The sequence below is a fragment of the Lytechinus pictus genome, chromosome 1 (genome assembly GCF_037042905.1).
Source record: "Lytechinus pictus isolate F3 Inbred chromosome 1, Lp3.0, whole genome shotgun sequence".
NCBI classification, from domain to species: Eukaryota; Metazoa; Echinodermata; class Echinoidea; order Temnopleuroida; family Toxopneustidae; genus Lytechinus; species Lytechinus pictus.
Genome location: NC_087245.1, coordinates 17,954,040 through 17,971,455, shown reverse-complemented (window position 1 = coordinate 17,971,455; position 17,416 = coordinate 17,954,040). Strand labels below are relative to the sequence as shown.

Genomic DNA, 17,416 nt, shown 5'->3' with positions numbered 1-17,416 from the left:
CTTGTGGTTGTGGGGTGGAGGCATGGCTGGAGGGGGGGGGGGGGGGCTCAATACGCAGACAGTTAACATGGGAACTGTGCTCCTCAGTCAATCAAAAGTTCAAAACCAAAGGGTAGTTTTCAGATCTGACAATTTGTCAGACGCCGAACGTTGATGAAACGCTCTACCGTATACTGTTGCTGCAATTTCGTTGAATTCTAGAGGTCAAACTCTGTTTCGGGTCATAATGTGACCCAAAAACAAATTACTCTCAATATAATAATTTTAGGCCATATCAGCTACGGAGGTTTTATTTAAGCATTGTCAACCATTTCAAACATTTTAAGTTAACATAATTCACTGCAGTTTGCCCTATTACATTTTTTTTCATTTTTACATGTTCCTTTATACTTATAACTGGCTTCCACAATAGAACTCCTTCCTTTTTTTTCTATTAAAGAAAATAACCTACGTGACTTGTAAAGAAGATAAACATTTACATTTTGACATGAATTGAATCGTGACCTTTGATGATTATCGAACTTTGTACTATGATATTATGCACGTATGATGAATGAATGGTTGGAGATGCAAATAGAGAAATGGTGCTGGCATTAATTGATGGTATGTGATAGGTGGCGCCGTGCCGGAATAGACGATAGAGAGTTTTCGCATTTACTACGGATAACTCACAATGGAGATCTGAGAGGCTTTTGTCGAAAGTCCCTGGGACCCATTGCATAAAAACTTTCGCCATAGAAAACTCTGGCAAACAAAATTATGCCATCGAAACTTACACATTAAAAAAACTCTGGCAAAAAAACTACCAGATTTTTTATGGCAAGTTTTATTGCAACGGGTGCCAGGACAGCAGCGTAGTCTTATGACTCTGGACTACGACATATTTGCGATTGTTCGTCCGGTGCAAATCTTCGGATGATCTGCTGTCAAGGTCCAACTTTCGACAAAAGCCTCCCAGCTCTCCATTGTGATTTGACCTGCATTATCAAAGGAATTTGTGCGTTGCAGAGAGCGGCTCCATATAGTAAATGCGAAAACTCTCTATATTTTAATCATAAGAAGACGGAAGAAGAGAAAGTGAGGGGAAGAGAGAGAAGGAAAAGGGGATGGGAGAGAGGGGGAGAGATACACAAAGAGCGATCAAATTATAGAGAATGTCGGTGTGTGTGTGGGAGAGAGAGAGCGAGTAAGAGGAGGGGGTATCAGGTGATAATGTGAAAAGGGACTTTCAAACCGCTTGATAATAATAAAACAAATATTTCTCTTAATTTTCTGTTTAAATCGCTTTAATCAGAATAACAATCAGAATACAAAAGTTATATATATATATATATCTTGTCATCACAGATAAAGTTCTATACAATTAATTATGAAAGTAACGCAAATTACTAAAGCTCAATAACAAATGTATTAACATGATAAAAATTGGCAAATTAATGATGAAAATGGAATATCAGTGAAGGGGTTTGAAGGAAAGAATAGATATGAGGATATTGGAATTATGAGGGAATTGGAGTCTGAAATCAAGCGAGAAAAAATTATAGCTAGGAAGACAGACAGAGAAGAAAGAATATGATTAGTTATTCAACACAGAAACAAAACATTCTTATTACAATTTTCTGAATTTATTATGAAAATGAAATACAAATATTTCAGTGACAAGTATATAGACCAAACAAATCACACAATAGATTGTCAAGTCAGGTATGCCATACAATAAATAATGTCTACAAGACAACCGCACGCGACAATTCATTTAGGTCCTAAAAAGACTGGGAAATTTCGACACCCAAAAAGATGGAGGCGGTGTTGTTTCAGCCCCTCCCCAAGATCTCGGCCATTGATCACGATTGAGATCGACATACACATCCCCTGTGATGGAATTTCCAATCCAAGATTCAATATAATCCATGTTTCAATCAACCCCCACCAAAATTGTATTTTTCTCAATAATGCTATCTAATTATGCGCGAAATGTTTTTTTTTTCTTAGTCACCAAATTGTGATCGAAATTGGTTTCTTTTTGACAACTCAACACTCTTTTGTTGTATTCTAAACAAAACATAGAACCATACTCTTTTATAATATTAATTGCATTGGCTGTTTTTTCATCAATACCTTATTTTATCTGTTTTCAGACATTTTCGTGTTTTTTCGTTTTGTCGGCGATATCATTTACAACCCCTCAGTCTAACGCGAATTGATTTCGAAAAGTAATAGCAATGATGATCGCATATTAATTTCTGAACTCTACATGTAGCTTGAAATTCAGTTTGTATTGGACATCATGTTTTAAAGCAAGTTTGGTCCGTCATGTAGTCACGCATCCGGGAGTCGCAAACTTAGTCTCAAAATAATCGTGTTAACATGGTTAATGTGCAAGACTTTTAAGGAAAAAATGAAGAGTCGCAGCGACAGCTTGTTGCATCACAAATTTATCGTAAAATTATTGGTTAAAAAATACAGCAACTGACTTAATGCGTGTCGCGGAATCGACTACACTATGAATTCACCATTTCATGTTAATACAAATACATATTCATTTAGCATATTTATGGGGCAAGATCTTTAATAAACTTTACAAGTTATACAGTAATACCACAAAATAGTTATTCATATATTTATCATTTCGACGAATGGACAATAGTTCAGCAATAAGTAGACCCTCATGTAACTTCGAGTTACAAAAGGGGGAAAATGAATTACACGAGTTAGAAAATGCATAACAATCATAATTACAAGAACTACAGCATTAATTACAGAACCTCATGCTCATGTATGACGCAAGCAGCTCAATAGCCCAGCAATGACTTACATTAAACAAAAAACTAAAAACCCACAATAATGGTTACGGAAATCTATATCCCCTAGTATGACGCGAAAACATAATGGATTAGAACGTTTTATAATATTATTTTATTTGATGAAATAGTTTCACCTACAATACGTGTGCGGTTATTAAAATAATCCTGATGATAAAAAAGTTTAATGCAATTATCTTCATCATCATCTGCATCATCCCCACCGCCATTACTGTCACCATTATCATTCATCATAACCATTACCATCATCATCATCAGCTTCATCTCCACCACCACCACCACCAACAACCTAATTTTCAACACCACCCCCACCATCATCACCACCAACACCATCATAATCATCATTACCACCACCACCATCATCATCGCCATTAATGCTGATTAGCATTTATTTTATATAATGCAAATCCTTAAATATTTTAATTATGATAATGATATTAATACCAATAATAACAATTAATTACTTCTTACAAAACACTCTTTCAAAATTTACAGTATGGATGTCAATCTACCAAACTATCTCAATATACAGACCGGTTTTCTTATCTTAACAAATTAAAGGAATTTTTTTTCAAATAATGTTTTGCAATGTTTTGTAAAACCTATGACGAGTTTGAGTTATCAAGAATATTCGTTTGCTAAATGTTACACAAAAACACATTTGAGCTTGACAGTAAACCGGTTTTCATTGGCGCATGCTTATATCATAGACTACATCAGCATTTTTATTGAGTTTTTAAATGACTTTATGCATAGAAATATAATGTTAGATTTACTGTACTCATAGAAATGAAACTTTTCTTTTTAAATGCTTTACATTTTGAAGAAAGTAATGTTTCTTAAAGCAGAAACGAAAGCATTCCTTCATGCAGAATGACTTTTGTTTCACTTTCAAACAAGTCTTGAGTCCCGGACTTTTGTCTTGCAAAATTAAAATGATAATTTTGCAAAAATCTCTAGACATTTCTGTTCGTAACTATGACTGTATTGCAACTCCCCTTGAACTATTACAATACAAAGAGTAAATGAAAGTATTCTTCGATTTACACAAAACTCAATTAAAAGGAGATCTCAAAGCAATAGTAGGCCTAGCTAATACATGTACTTTAGTCAACCTTTGTGTTTATAATACAGAAAAAACGAATTCGAACTCATTCCAGTGGACTCTGCAAATGGACCTCTCGAAATTTGCCTCTGCATATACTATTCCACAGTGTGTTCACAGTGTGGGACACAAAGTGAATCCCTATTCACATTGCTAAAAAAATGAACATTTTAAAAAGTCCACTATGTCATGTAGACTATGTGAACACACTGTGTAACATTTTTTATAGCAGGATGCAAGAATTTCCGGGGGGGGGGGGGTGCTGCGTGTATTACTCTCCATAGACAGCACCTCCTGGAATTCTGGTTGGTGCGATAAAATCGAGAAATGTAACCAAATTAAGTGACCTACATCTTGTAAAGACCCCCCCCTATTTTTGCTTGTCAGATATCTCGGGACCAAAATAACTCCATTTTTTGACTGAAACCGCTTTTTTTTATTGTCATAATTTACATCAGCACCCAATGTAAAAAAAAAATTGTTCACAGGGCCCTGCCTAGGAACCTTTGTCATATTACCTGAATTTTGATATCTGTATAAACATAAATAAAGATCCACGTTCGTTGTATGGTTCAAGAGTTTGATATTATTCTTCTTCAACCGAATACTTGCAAAAGTGAATCATGTACAAATGATTTTCGCTAGTTTAATTCAAAACTTCAAACAGTGACTTAAGTATATATTTAAGTCCGTCTAAAACTTTGGTAAATGTTCGATAATACAACATTCCCTTTTTTCAAAAGGTGTACCATTTAAAGTTTTCATCCGTTAATTCTTTGTTAAAGTTTGAATAATACATTTCAGGATATATGGCACCCTCTCCTGATATCTTTTTATTTTTTTTTGTTAAAAAGGGCACTTAGAACACTTTTTCTTCAATTTAGTAATAGCATATCAGCAAACTACAAACAAAGCTTTAATCCTGAAACTGTCAGCATTTTTCTTTTTAGTAATTGATTTATATCGGAAAGAAAGAGGTGCAGTTATTTTTTATCCTGGTCGGAATCGCGCCCAAAATAACTTTGAAGTAAAATCAAAAGGAAGATCCGCCAAAATACGAATTGTTTGATAATCACGCACACTATAGCGGTTTAAGGACACACGTATTAATTTTATGTAGAAATAAACTATAATATTGACCGACACCTTGTGCGTGCTGGGAATGGTATATACGAGAGGCTTTAAACATTGGTATCCAGTATTGATATCAATGAAGGAACAACCCCACCTGTTATCGGTTATTGGAAGAATACTTTCTTCTCAACTACAGAAAAATCAGGGATTCGAAGTTGATCGCCAACAAAAGGATGTTTGAAGACTCAAAGGACCAGTTAATAGTAGTGATGGTGACGTGCTCCAGAGTTACACACTTGTTTAAAAAAAAATTGGTCTGTTTCCTTTTCACCTTACATAATTATGGGCAATTCCGTAAAATAATCAATCTTTTAGTACATCCGACCCCCATTTTTTCTCAAGTCTTATTTCACTTCATAAACTGACCAAGTCATGATCATTTTAGAGCATTACAGACTGTCAAAATGAAGGTCTCACATGCATGGGGTCGGAAGTACTATGGAATTGCCCATATTTATCATATTTGTTGACATATGTGTGAATGGGGGTGGTATCTATAAGCTGTATATCATTGTTCTGAGAAGCATAGTTAAATCATTTGTAGTTACTCTTTAAATGAAGTCTGGTTTTTCATATCCAAACAGTAAAAAATCCCACTTATATATCTCCCACAGTCTCCTCAGCTGCTGCAATGTGATGTCTCCATATGCAGAGTACGTATATTCCGAACTATTCGTCGTAAATTCAGAAAATTTCGGAAACTGCGACATTTCATACTTCAGTTTTATAACCTCCTCTAAAAGGTATTTTGCGTCTTTGTCAATTGTCTCCACTCGACCAACGAAGTCATAACCGATATGACAAGGATCACATAGTTTATACATAGGCTTCCAATGCTCGTTAAATGCCTTCTCTTCTAAATGTGTCACATAAGAAATGAATTCAGACCATGTCACGTTTTCGCCGCTCTCCAATTGCTCGGCAGTAGCATTTGCCCTGTACTTGGTCATGATATCGGCGGCGTAGCGGCGAAAATATTTCCCGCCGGGGTCGGTGCGGTATTTCCACAATGATTCGAATTTATCCTTGAATGCAGAGAGAAGGCGGATGAAAGGATTTCGAACAAAAGTGAATTTCTTGTATGATTTCAGAATAACATTTCGTTCATACTCTGGATAATCATAAAGTATTTGCAACACGCCATTGTGATGAGCGTCAAATTGGGTTATGGAATCCAAATCAATAGAGTCGTTGGTAGCCACCATCAACAATCGTTTCCAATTGGTACAGCTTGCCTTTGGTATAGAGCAATACACGGCTCTGTGTTTTTCATCGACGAATAAACGTTTGAGCGTGTCTACCGATACCTCATCCGATGTGAGTTTTTCATTTTTTCGACAGATCTTTTGAATAGTTGCCTTCCGGGATGCTTGATCGTCGTTTTGAACCTTCTTCTTTTCATGATGAGTTTTTATGACGACAATATTCTGTGTGTACAAAATGTAAATGGAATATCATACAGTTTATATTGTTATAGTGAAATGATTATGAATACCCAGACAAATTCTTATCTTGATCTGTATGGCATTAATTAATGTGTCACATGCTTTCATTGTGTTGAGGCATTGGCCAATAAAAGCAACAACCCACATGGATTTATGAATCTACAGTCACCAGGTCGTATTGGGGTTCTACACACAATCTGCTCCGCAAACCACCTAGAAATCGATTAATTTTCAACCACATGGCTTCATCTACATTTTTTGGTAAAATGAATGCCTCTAACATGTCTAATCAGCCAGCAAAGCTTGAAGGTCGCGTCATCGTGAGGTCCAATTTCGTAAAAGATTACATGCCATTTATGGGTGCAAAAATAATGTACATGTATTACACGTCTTCTTTAGTCAAAACTAATTTAAGACAAAAACGAGAGGACTTCTCGGTTTACGCCACCTTGTCTATCATGTATACAACGTAACTGCATGAACTCTCACGTGTTCCATGCCGTGAATGTATGCACGTTTCGTACACAGTGTATTTCTAAGGTTTGCCGATGAGTAGCATTTGGGTATGAGAGCAACCCACCCCAATACAAGAAGACCGTCCCAACTTTCCACGTCTTTGGTAAATCCACAATGCGTTTATTCCACCTCCTCCCCCCTGCCTTCATCATAGCTTTCAAATTATGCTTTTCATCATATTTATGTAAATAAAATAAATATAAATGACAAGACGACTCACATCAGCATCTACAGCCGTACAGTCTTCGATCGTTTCATCACAGATCCCAAAAGGAATCGATTTACTTCCCTCGAACGACCGGGAAACATCAGGACCAGCATCTTTCTTCACGGCCTCGTGCACCAAATTACTGCTTATCGTATAACCTAACAAGGGGAAAAGTGATTAAGTGGTTAGAGCATAGGACTCATAATCGCAAGGTTGTAAGTTCGAATCCCCACTCTGCCATTGTCTCCACTTTGATAGAAGACCCGAGAGTAATATATGTCGTCTCTAACGTCAGCCACTATGACTGATTAACCTAGACGTAAAATGTTTCCTATATGTAATTGGTTTTATACCAGCTTGGCGTTTACAAGCAAAAAACTGTCATGTCGAGTTCCCACTGGAGTTATCATAAACAGAAACAGATCTAATATCTTTGAACACGGGTTGGTTGAGATCAACTGTATCAGACTATTACTACTTAAAATTATGTCCACCGTATAAAAAAGGCTTTCACTCTAAATTTGAGTGGTTATTCGCAAGGTTGTACAACTGTTTATCATTTGTAAAAATTAATATGACATTCTAAAACCTACGGGTACTATATTTCGAAGAAGAATAAACAGGCCTATATATGCCCACCGGCATTGTACATGAACACAAACAATTTGAAGATGTCTTGAAGATAAAAACCCATGATATCAGAAACTTGAGAACTCAGCCCTTAGAAGTGGCTTCTGATATAATAGCACGGATCACTTACTTATGTCGATGCCCCTAGCGACGTTGCCATAGATGTAGCCAGCTAGACAGGCCGCAATCAGTCCCGTCAGGTAGAGGAATGTCTTCCCTGATCTCACGACGTTCGTCATCTTGGTGCCATGTTTATCTTCTCTGACTGTTGACTGTTGCATCGTGATGGAAGAAGGCGATGCCGAAGTTAGGCGTGGCTAAGGAGTCAGAGAGATCCATGGTTGCAGATTTGAAGGAAGTGACAAAGGTTGCAGACAGTGGTACCTTCACATCTACGCATGATAGAAAAAGGGCAGGAAATGATATTTAGTGACGGTGGTAATTTATTTTGCCTGGATCCCGTCTTACAACATGTACAAAGAATTGCAATTGGTCCAATCAACCACAACTATGGAAAGCCAACAACACCAACATCTATAATGCATGTTTGCTCAAAATGTTTTCTCGATATGATGTATACTCATACATGCAGTACAGCGATGCCTTGACGGTTAAGCGTGCTCCTCTTTGTCTACAAAGGACTTTCTGCAGATTTCCTACAAGATTTCCATATAGTTAAAGTTGATTGGATCAATCTCAGTTTTCTGCAAGAGGCCTTTTTCATTATCATTAATGCGAAAACATGAATGCTTGTAAACAATCAACCGGAAGACCGAAGGCTTAAGGTCCTCTCTGAGTGACCTGGTAATTAGGATAAATGCCTTCTATAGGGCACTAGCGCACCAAGTGGGAATTATATAGAACCGGTGCAATCGAATGGCGACTGAGCTACCCGTGCTACCACATCTCCCCTCTAGTGAAGAAATACTTTGCGGTACATCTGTTCTTCATGCAGAAAATATATCGCCGCAATATAGCCCAATGTTTGAACCTGCAAAAGGGCGAAATTTGAGAAAACGGCAAAGACATAATAGGAGAGTCACAACCTATATGCACGTTAAAACCAATACAGTCTTCGTCAGAGTAGGGTGTTCAACCGGTGTATTGCACCTGTCGGTCCCGGCAAAAACCTTCAGGTCAAGTGTCAAGTAAATCTTGACGTTCAATTGCCATAATAATCAATAGAGCGCTTGTGGGCATTAACGGGAAGACAAGCCATCAGGAGCACTATCACGGATATACTAGCATACTGAAGTAGGTACCCTGGGTAAATAAAGCGTTATTATTATTATTACTCCTATGGATGTACATCTAGCGAATGATAGTCGCGTAAGTTGGAGATCTATATTCGGTATACGTACGTCTTGTTTTAATTCCTTTTAAATAGAACGAAAAGGTGGCTTCCCCTGAGGAAATGAAATGGGAAGTGATCTTATTGTACAAATTCCAAAACGGCAATGGACTTTATTTTACTACCTAATTTAGAACGAACGCCTTATTCATACACCAATGCTGTTACAGATCACTGGCTTTTACAGGTTGTATAGCATGCACGTGTTTTTCATTGCAATGAAAATACGAACTGCATGCATTTGACTTGCACCTTAGTGATGATCATGAAGGGCGCGAAGATAGTGTTATCGGAGGTATGAAAATAATAACCAACTAAAAGCGTAGATGTCAAATCAGAGCGGCTCGGTATCGTCAAATTAAAAAAAAAGTTCAGTTCCTCGTCCTTGAAAGCCGTGAGCTCAATGATTGTGAATGACACTCTACAGTGCTTACCTATGAAGGCCGCTACAAGTGAAGATGAGTTGAGCAAACAGTATCAACCCGTTATATTCTACATCATGTTTGTTCGACAAGACCCGAGACAACAGTCATTAAATCAATATATCACATAGAGTAGACCCTCCGCTTTCATGGAGTAGTCAGATTTTGTATCTCAATATTTCCCAAAGACATCAAAGGTAGGATGTTCGCAAACACAGCCTCCCAACAATGAATCAATAACCAGGGGTGACTCTCAAGTGGGAGCTCTCCCCTTCCCCGATTATTGATTGTACATTATTTTATTTTTTTAAGCCACTTCCTCCTCTGAAACATTCCCCACTTAATCATTTACATCTAATGAAGAAACCATACAAGCACCGGTACAAGCATCGCTTTTCTCATTTTCCATTTTCTAGAGGAAGCACCTCTTCATATATGGGTATTTATACCTCGGTCACATTTACTCTGAATAAAAATGAATGAAACGGCTGTTTTCGACTCGACGAACGGCCGCCGTAGAGCAAATGTGACTGAGGTATTAATGCCCGTTTTAAGGTACAAGTAGTTCCCATTATATTCTCTGGTATACATGGTATAGAAAGTATCGTTTAAGCTCCACATGCGCACTTTTATCCCCTATCTTTGGCCCATTAAACTTGCAATATTATTATGTAGAAATTGTTATTTGTTAAATGATTTATATTTCTATTATTTAATGTGCGGTATACTTCCATTCCCTCGTTCATGAGATGATCCACTGCCCCTTTTAGCCTATCATAGGGTGTTTTTCCCAGGAGATGAACTTCACCATTCAAGTAAACACAGTAGACCAGAACGATGTTTCGACAAACATTACCCTTTGATAGAAGAGATCGAAAGAGGACTATTTCCTTTATGCCACGTATCTGTATACATGTTATATTCTTTATCTCCCGCTTTTAAGTGATATGGGGAGGGGGAGTGGGCAGTATTATTTTTTAATATCTGCCATAATTTTGTGATTTTGCTGGAATGCTTCTTTATACTTTCCTGTACGGTATTCATGTTTTTATCTGTATCTTGTATATATTGTTATGTTTGTATGTGATTGTGCTTTTAACGAAGCGAATAAAGAAGATAACTATTCACGGTTATAAAAGCTGAGAGGTGGAACCAGAGAAATTAAGCTGTGATTTTGAAAGAGAGAGAGGGAGAGAAGAAAATGAAATACAGGGGCGTTTGAATTCGAATTAGATGGGCGCCATGCGGGAGGGAGGCAACTGAATTGGGAACGGTTTGGGGCTGTGGGAGCCTGGGAGGGGTACTAGACATTCACATAACAAAAAATATTCGGAAGTGATAGTTTAAGAGCACTTTTAAATTTCAGCACAGTAAAATAATAATGCATAATAAAAAAATACGACACCTTGGGCCTATCAGATTGACTCACACCCTTGTCGTCCTTGTGTAGTAACGCCAATGGTGCATTTGTTAGGCCTGCAATGTACCTAATTCAGGCCAATCCGTCATTTAAAAGCATGAAAAACAGGCACTGAAAAAAGACTGAAGATTGAACTAGGCTTTATGGTAGCGTTCGCCTAAAATATTGCTTAATTCATAAACAATCACAAACAGATTCAAAGGTTCGATATCTTATTTAGGTAATAATGTCTTTTAAATGTTTGCTTTCTGGGCGTATTCATATCTTATTCACCCATGCATGCCATGTGTGTATACAAATACATGCGGTGCACCCCCCCCCCCCCCGATGTGGTTTATTAACAGTGTTTTTTTATGACGAGTGGGCTTGCCCCGGTAGCTCAAGAGAAAGAGAAAAAAACAGGGGTAGAAATACAAATCTATACACACCAGTCATCAAAGACGGATTAAGTACGAGTTTAGAGTTGAGGAAATAACATAAGTAAAATAGCAGAGGGAATGCTGCGTGAGCAATGAATGAGTAGAGTCTGCTATTCTCTCTGAATTTTGGTGGCGGTGGGATATTTATTTCCCTCACCATGCTTACAGTGCATTAATATTGGGGGTAATTCAATGGATTATAACGGAGTCTCTTATTCAGTTGTCTGATACCTTCTCCAACGCCCATTCATTATGATGACTTTCATGTATACCGAAATGCGTGTGCGGGTGTGCGAGGCATGATGGTCATTGGTCACGGTTTTATCAACTGCATTTCACAATCTAAATACCAACAGCCCAGTATAAAAACATTTATGCATTCCAATACAGGAAACACGTCACCCTGGAAGAATAAACCAAAGCGTAAACAAGAGTTTGGAATGTAGCTATTTGTACGAGTTCTTCTATAAAAAAACACTCACAAGGGAACAGTTCTCAAGTACACGAATAAACATCCTATTTTATTTAATGGTCAATACCTACATAATTGAATCCAGGGGTGAGACTTGCTTTTGAGTAGTACTCGAGAAAGAGGGACCAATTATGTACCAAAATGGGTCCATTGTTAATAAGCTAATTATACTCATGTACAGGTGTATTTATTTTATTCTAGTGGTTCTACTGTAATTGTGCTAAAACGTTTTCGACCTCTACATAAACAAAATAAACTTTACATTTCTGTAATGTTATGTAACCTTATTAATTAGTCAAGAGTTACTTCACCTTTCTTGTTTAATTGATTTAATTCCATATAGATACAAGTTTTCCTGTTAATGTCAGTTCCTGATGATGATCTGGAATAAAAGGTCGAAAATTTGAAACTCACGAATTTTGGCTCTACTCGGAGTTTTCTTCCTGTCATTTTACACGACTAAGCATGTCAATAATAGATTCTGAATGATTTGATGATATATTACGCATGTTTGCGATTTAAATTGAGCGACATACCATTTTCGAACAAAGAAAAAAAATGTACTTAGTAACCATACGCTAGGATAAAGATGCAAATATAAAATTGAATATTACTATTCTTTTAAAAAATTAAAAGAAAGAATTGTCAAATACGTACTATCATTTCAAGCTAATTTTAATAACATCAAATCTTACTTTTGTTTATATGAATGTTTCAATCAAGCAATCAATCAACTGTTATTGTTTTTAATGTACATACATGTGAAATCTCTAAAGGCAAATCATTTTTTTTTTACATAATTAGTCTTTGGGCTACTGTATTGCATTTTATTGTATTCAATTAACCGAATTTCAATTAAATAGGCCCATTGTTAATAATCTACATATACACATGTGCAGGGGCGGATCCAGGATTTCCCAAAGGGGGAGGGGCACTTTTTTCCTAGGAAAAATTTGACAAGCAAAAAAAGAAGGTTTTTAACTAAAAAATAAGGATATTTCGTCCCAGAAAAAATTGACTAGCAAAAAAAAGAGAGAAAAAAGGCCTTCATTTTCAAAACGGGGGGGGGGGGGGGGGGGGGGCACACTTCTGTTTTAACGAATTTTTTACATTACAAATTTTAACTTTGCTTCTCAAGGGGGGGGGGGGGGGCACGGGCCGGCTGTGCCCCCCCCCCCCCCCGGATCCGCCAGTGCACATGTATCTATGTTATTCTAGCAGATCGATCTGTATATACCTGCAAGTGCTAAAAAGGTAAACACATGAAGGTAAAATATTCATTATAAACAACTTACAGTACTAAAACTAGTCAACTAGTATTACCTGTGAACCAGTTTCATCAGTTGACATATCGCTAAGTATATCACTTGGTATATCACTTAGCATATTACTAAGCTTATATTAATGAGCCTATATCACCTATCTTCTATCTCCATATAACAATTAATTCATCGGTTTTGTTATATTTTGTTTTTACACACTGAAATGTGAATAGGAGGACATAACGCACACTCCTGTATTAGTCGAATCAACTTGATCTCACATTGGGTATCTCTCCAAATCAGAGTAAATAATATTATTTTCAGTGTTGTGTGATGCAAAAACGATTGTTAAATGGCCGTGTTCAAAATGGCTGTTTCTACTCTATTGACTCTATTGAGTTTCATTCATATTTCTTTTCAAATGTGAGACCCATGATAAAAACCCTTAGCACTCATAGCTGGATAAGGTCATACCAGACATCAATGAAAAGGGAATACCTTCAACCCGAATCATTTTAATCTCTATTCATGTTTATTAGTATATTATTCTAATGCTCTATGGGGTTGGGAGCACTGCATGGAAGCAAGCTATTTGTTGATTCATGACCCATGAAATCAGGGGGTGTGTCTAGTTTATTTTTAGTAAGGGGGTCGGAAAAAGTGCACCAAATGCTAGTGAGATCCCTTTCTATTTAAAGGGATGGTCCGGGCTGAAAATATTTATATCTGAATAAATAGAGTAAAATTCACAAAGCAAAATGCTGAGAATTTCATCAAAATCGGATAACAATTAACAAAGTTATTGAATTTTAAATTGTGTCAATGTTTGTGAAAACAGTTATTTGTGCATCGTCATGAATATTCATTAGATGGGCTGATGTCATATCCCCTTTTCCTTTTTCTTAAATTACATGAAATCATAATTGTTTCATTTTTTCATACATGTGTAAATGATGTGTCTTCATTATGATGAAATAAGTTGCGGCAATACTTAACTAATGCACTTAATCAGTTCTTTTTTTCAGTTCTTAGTAGAAATTTTTTTAATAAACCTAATTTCATATAATAAAATACAAAATAATAATTGGGGATATGACATTATCAGCCCACCTAATGAATAGTCATGAAGACATGCCCAGAATTGTTTTGCCGGACTAATGCAAATATTTGAAATTCAATAACTTCGTTAATTGTTATCCGATTTTGATCAAATTCTCAGCATTTTGCTTTGTGAATTTTACTCTATTTATTGAGATATAAATATCTCCAGTCTGGACAATCCCCTTAAAAGAAAATAACTTTGCTATTCCTGGGTAATTTTCTTTCGAAATTTTGAAAAACAATCAAAACGTTATTTGAAAGAAAAGAAATTTGCTATTCCTGGGATTTTTTCTTTGATTGGGGTATCATATTAAGGAGCAGATCTCGCACTTCTTAGACAAGTGATTTTCTTCTTGAAATTTATATACCGCCCGCGCAATCACTTTTTAGAATCGATTTAAAAATTGTTTTGCCTCAGTTTTGGTCACTCATGCTTAAATGAATAATCATCGAAGGTATATGACATGGAAAAGAAGAACCCCCCTTAATACTTGATTGATAGGATGTGTGCAGTGACGTAATAAGCCAAACATTTTAGGGTTGAAGAAGATGGAATATGGCAAAATTGTTTAAAGCAAACATTTCACCTTTGAAATATAAAAAGATTTTCACATGATATTCAGAAAATAATATAATTCTTCACAGTTTTTGCTTTGCTTTTCTTTTTCTGTACGTTGTGTACATTTTGTATTTTATTTTCATTCATTATTTATTTAATTTTAAATCTTATTTATTTTATTTGTTTATATATTCTTATTCATTTACTTATTCACCTTTTTCTTTGGAAGGGGGGGGGGAGTGACTTCCAAGCTCCCATGTATGTGTGTGTGTATATACCATGTACATATGTGTGTACTCATATCCTCCTCCATTTTTTTTAAACAGAACATCGAGATTGAGCGAGAAAAAGCACTCTCAACTTTTCTGACTGTTTTGATTGAATAATGTAAATATAATGATAACTATATTAACAACAATGATTATAAATAATGATGATAATAATGGTAATTACTAGGCATTAGTTACTACAAATCTATATAATATACAAATATTACATTTTTTCTACCTTGAATCGGGGGGGGGGGGATGATTGTGCACAGCCTCACCCATCATGAAAGTTGGGGGATGCATCACCCATCCCATCCCCCAATGTCTACCACATTGACTAATTCTACTTCTACTGCTGCTACTACTACTACTACTACTACTACTACTACTACTGCTGCTGCTGCTACTACTACTACTACTACTACTACTACTACTACTACTACTGCTACTACTCCTACTACTCCTACTACTCCTACTTCTACTACTACTACATAATGGTTAGTTTCGGTCATGTTCGCTCATTTTGGTTTACTTAGCAGACGATGCTAGCCTGCTAGTATATGTATATAGTATACTTACGCAGACTATATTGTAAATCAAAATCAATTCCGGACTCGATATTTGCTTCCTCAAACTGTAGCTATATTATAAATATCAGTATATAGGCAAAGCTTTATAGTACAAGAACATTGTTACTTTCAACATTAAATGCGTTAAGTAAGTTTGTTTGGACTGTATTAATTGTTTCAAATGAGAAAGGTCTAGGAACGGAAACTATCATACGTTAGTCACGTGACGTTGTACACAGAAATATGCCATGTTCTGCCTGCTCGATCTTAAAGTTTGGGAGAAAATTGAGATGTAACCATTATACCAGTCATAAAGTATTATACATCAAACTGTAGGTAATCTATTTAGCATTGAGATGACAATCAATCTCGACCTTTTTTACCCTTAGGGATATTCCACTGGGAAAACAAAGGTGCCAGTGTCTCGAAAATATGGATGGTTTCAGACCGTTTGCCATAGCAAGAGTTGTGAACATGAACACTTTCGAGTGAATTAAGTGTAATAATATTTACATCAAATAAATGGAATTGGATAGAATTTTCACACTATTATCAATCTGGTGTGAGATTATTAATAGTTGTAAAGATATACCCGGATTTCTGCAATATTACGTTCATGAAATCCACTGTTCCCCGTGTTGAAGCTGTGTGTGTAGACTTTCGGACACTCAAATGCACGCGACTAACCATTATGCTACTACTACTACTACTACTACTACTACTACTACTACTACTACTACTACTACTACTACTACTACTACTACTACTACTAATAATAATAATACTAATACTACTACTAATACCTACTACTACTACTACTGCTTCTGCTACTGCTACTACTACTACTACTACTACTACTACTACTATTACTATTACTACTACTACTACTACTACTACTAGTACTACTACTACTACTACTACTACTAATAATATTAATAATAACAATAATAATTATACTACCACTACTACTACCACTACCACTACTACTACTACTTCTTCTACATCTTCTGCTACTACTTCTACCATACAACTTGTTCTCTTAGTTATGGTGTTACGATGAAATCAATAAAAACCCACGATTTTTTTTTAACCATTATTTACTGAATTCGAACGACGTGCATTGATGATTATTTATGTATAGTATCTTACCTGAAATATACGAAAGAATCCATTGGAATATAATGGGGAAGTAGCTCAATCTCATTGAAGATAATGCACATCCACTCAATTAGCAATCAGTCGAAATTATGTATCTCGCTAGTTCCCCATCGTCTTCCTTCAGTGTATAATTGCATGTAATTCCAACAGCATGAGAGTCACGTGACTGTAAATTTACTACCGGTTGGCGTAGGTCAGGGTGTTGGTGTAAACATCAAACAGGCCATTACACATGCATTCACACGACAACATGTATATTTCTCCACATAAATAGACGGCATATGTGGAATCGGTGACGTATAGGAGACTTGGTCAGTTCATTCAGGTTATTCTGTTCGATACGATGACAATAAATTCGAACCTAGTCACTGGGCCTGAACAATAGGCGTCACCAGTTCTTCTATTTGTTGGAAACAAACAATACCCCATTCAGTGTTCATCGTGCTTTAAGCCAGTAACAACCCATATCGTATTTGGAAAGTCTATTAAATTTTTTATTTAAAGTATGATGTCTATATTTTAGTGTCAATAGGTGCTCTGAAGTCTTATCTTTC

General features: G+C 36.2%; 1 protein-coding gene across 1 annotated transcript; it reads right to left on the bottom strand.

The window, feature by feature from the left end:
• Positions 1–1,603: 1,603 nt before the first annotated feature.
• Positions 1,604–17,210, bottom strand: LOC129258653 (carbohydrate sulfotransferase 11-like). Its single transcript, XM_054896894.2, has 4 exons — positions 16,854–17,210; positions 7,991–8,252; positions 7,243–7,388; positions 1,604–6,488 (listed from the first exon to the last, which is right to left on the bottom strand). Exons 2-4 carry the CDS (start codon positions 8,139–8,141, stop codon positions 5,613–5,615), a joined length of 1,173 nt encoding a protein of 390 aa, XP_054752869.1. The 5' UTR covers positions 8,142–8,252; positions 16,854–17,210; the 3' UTR covers positions 1,604–5,612.
• Between the last annotated feature and the right edge of the window lie 206 nt (positions 17,211–17,416).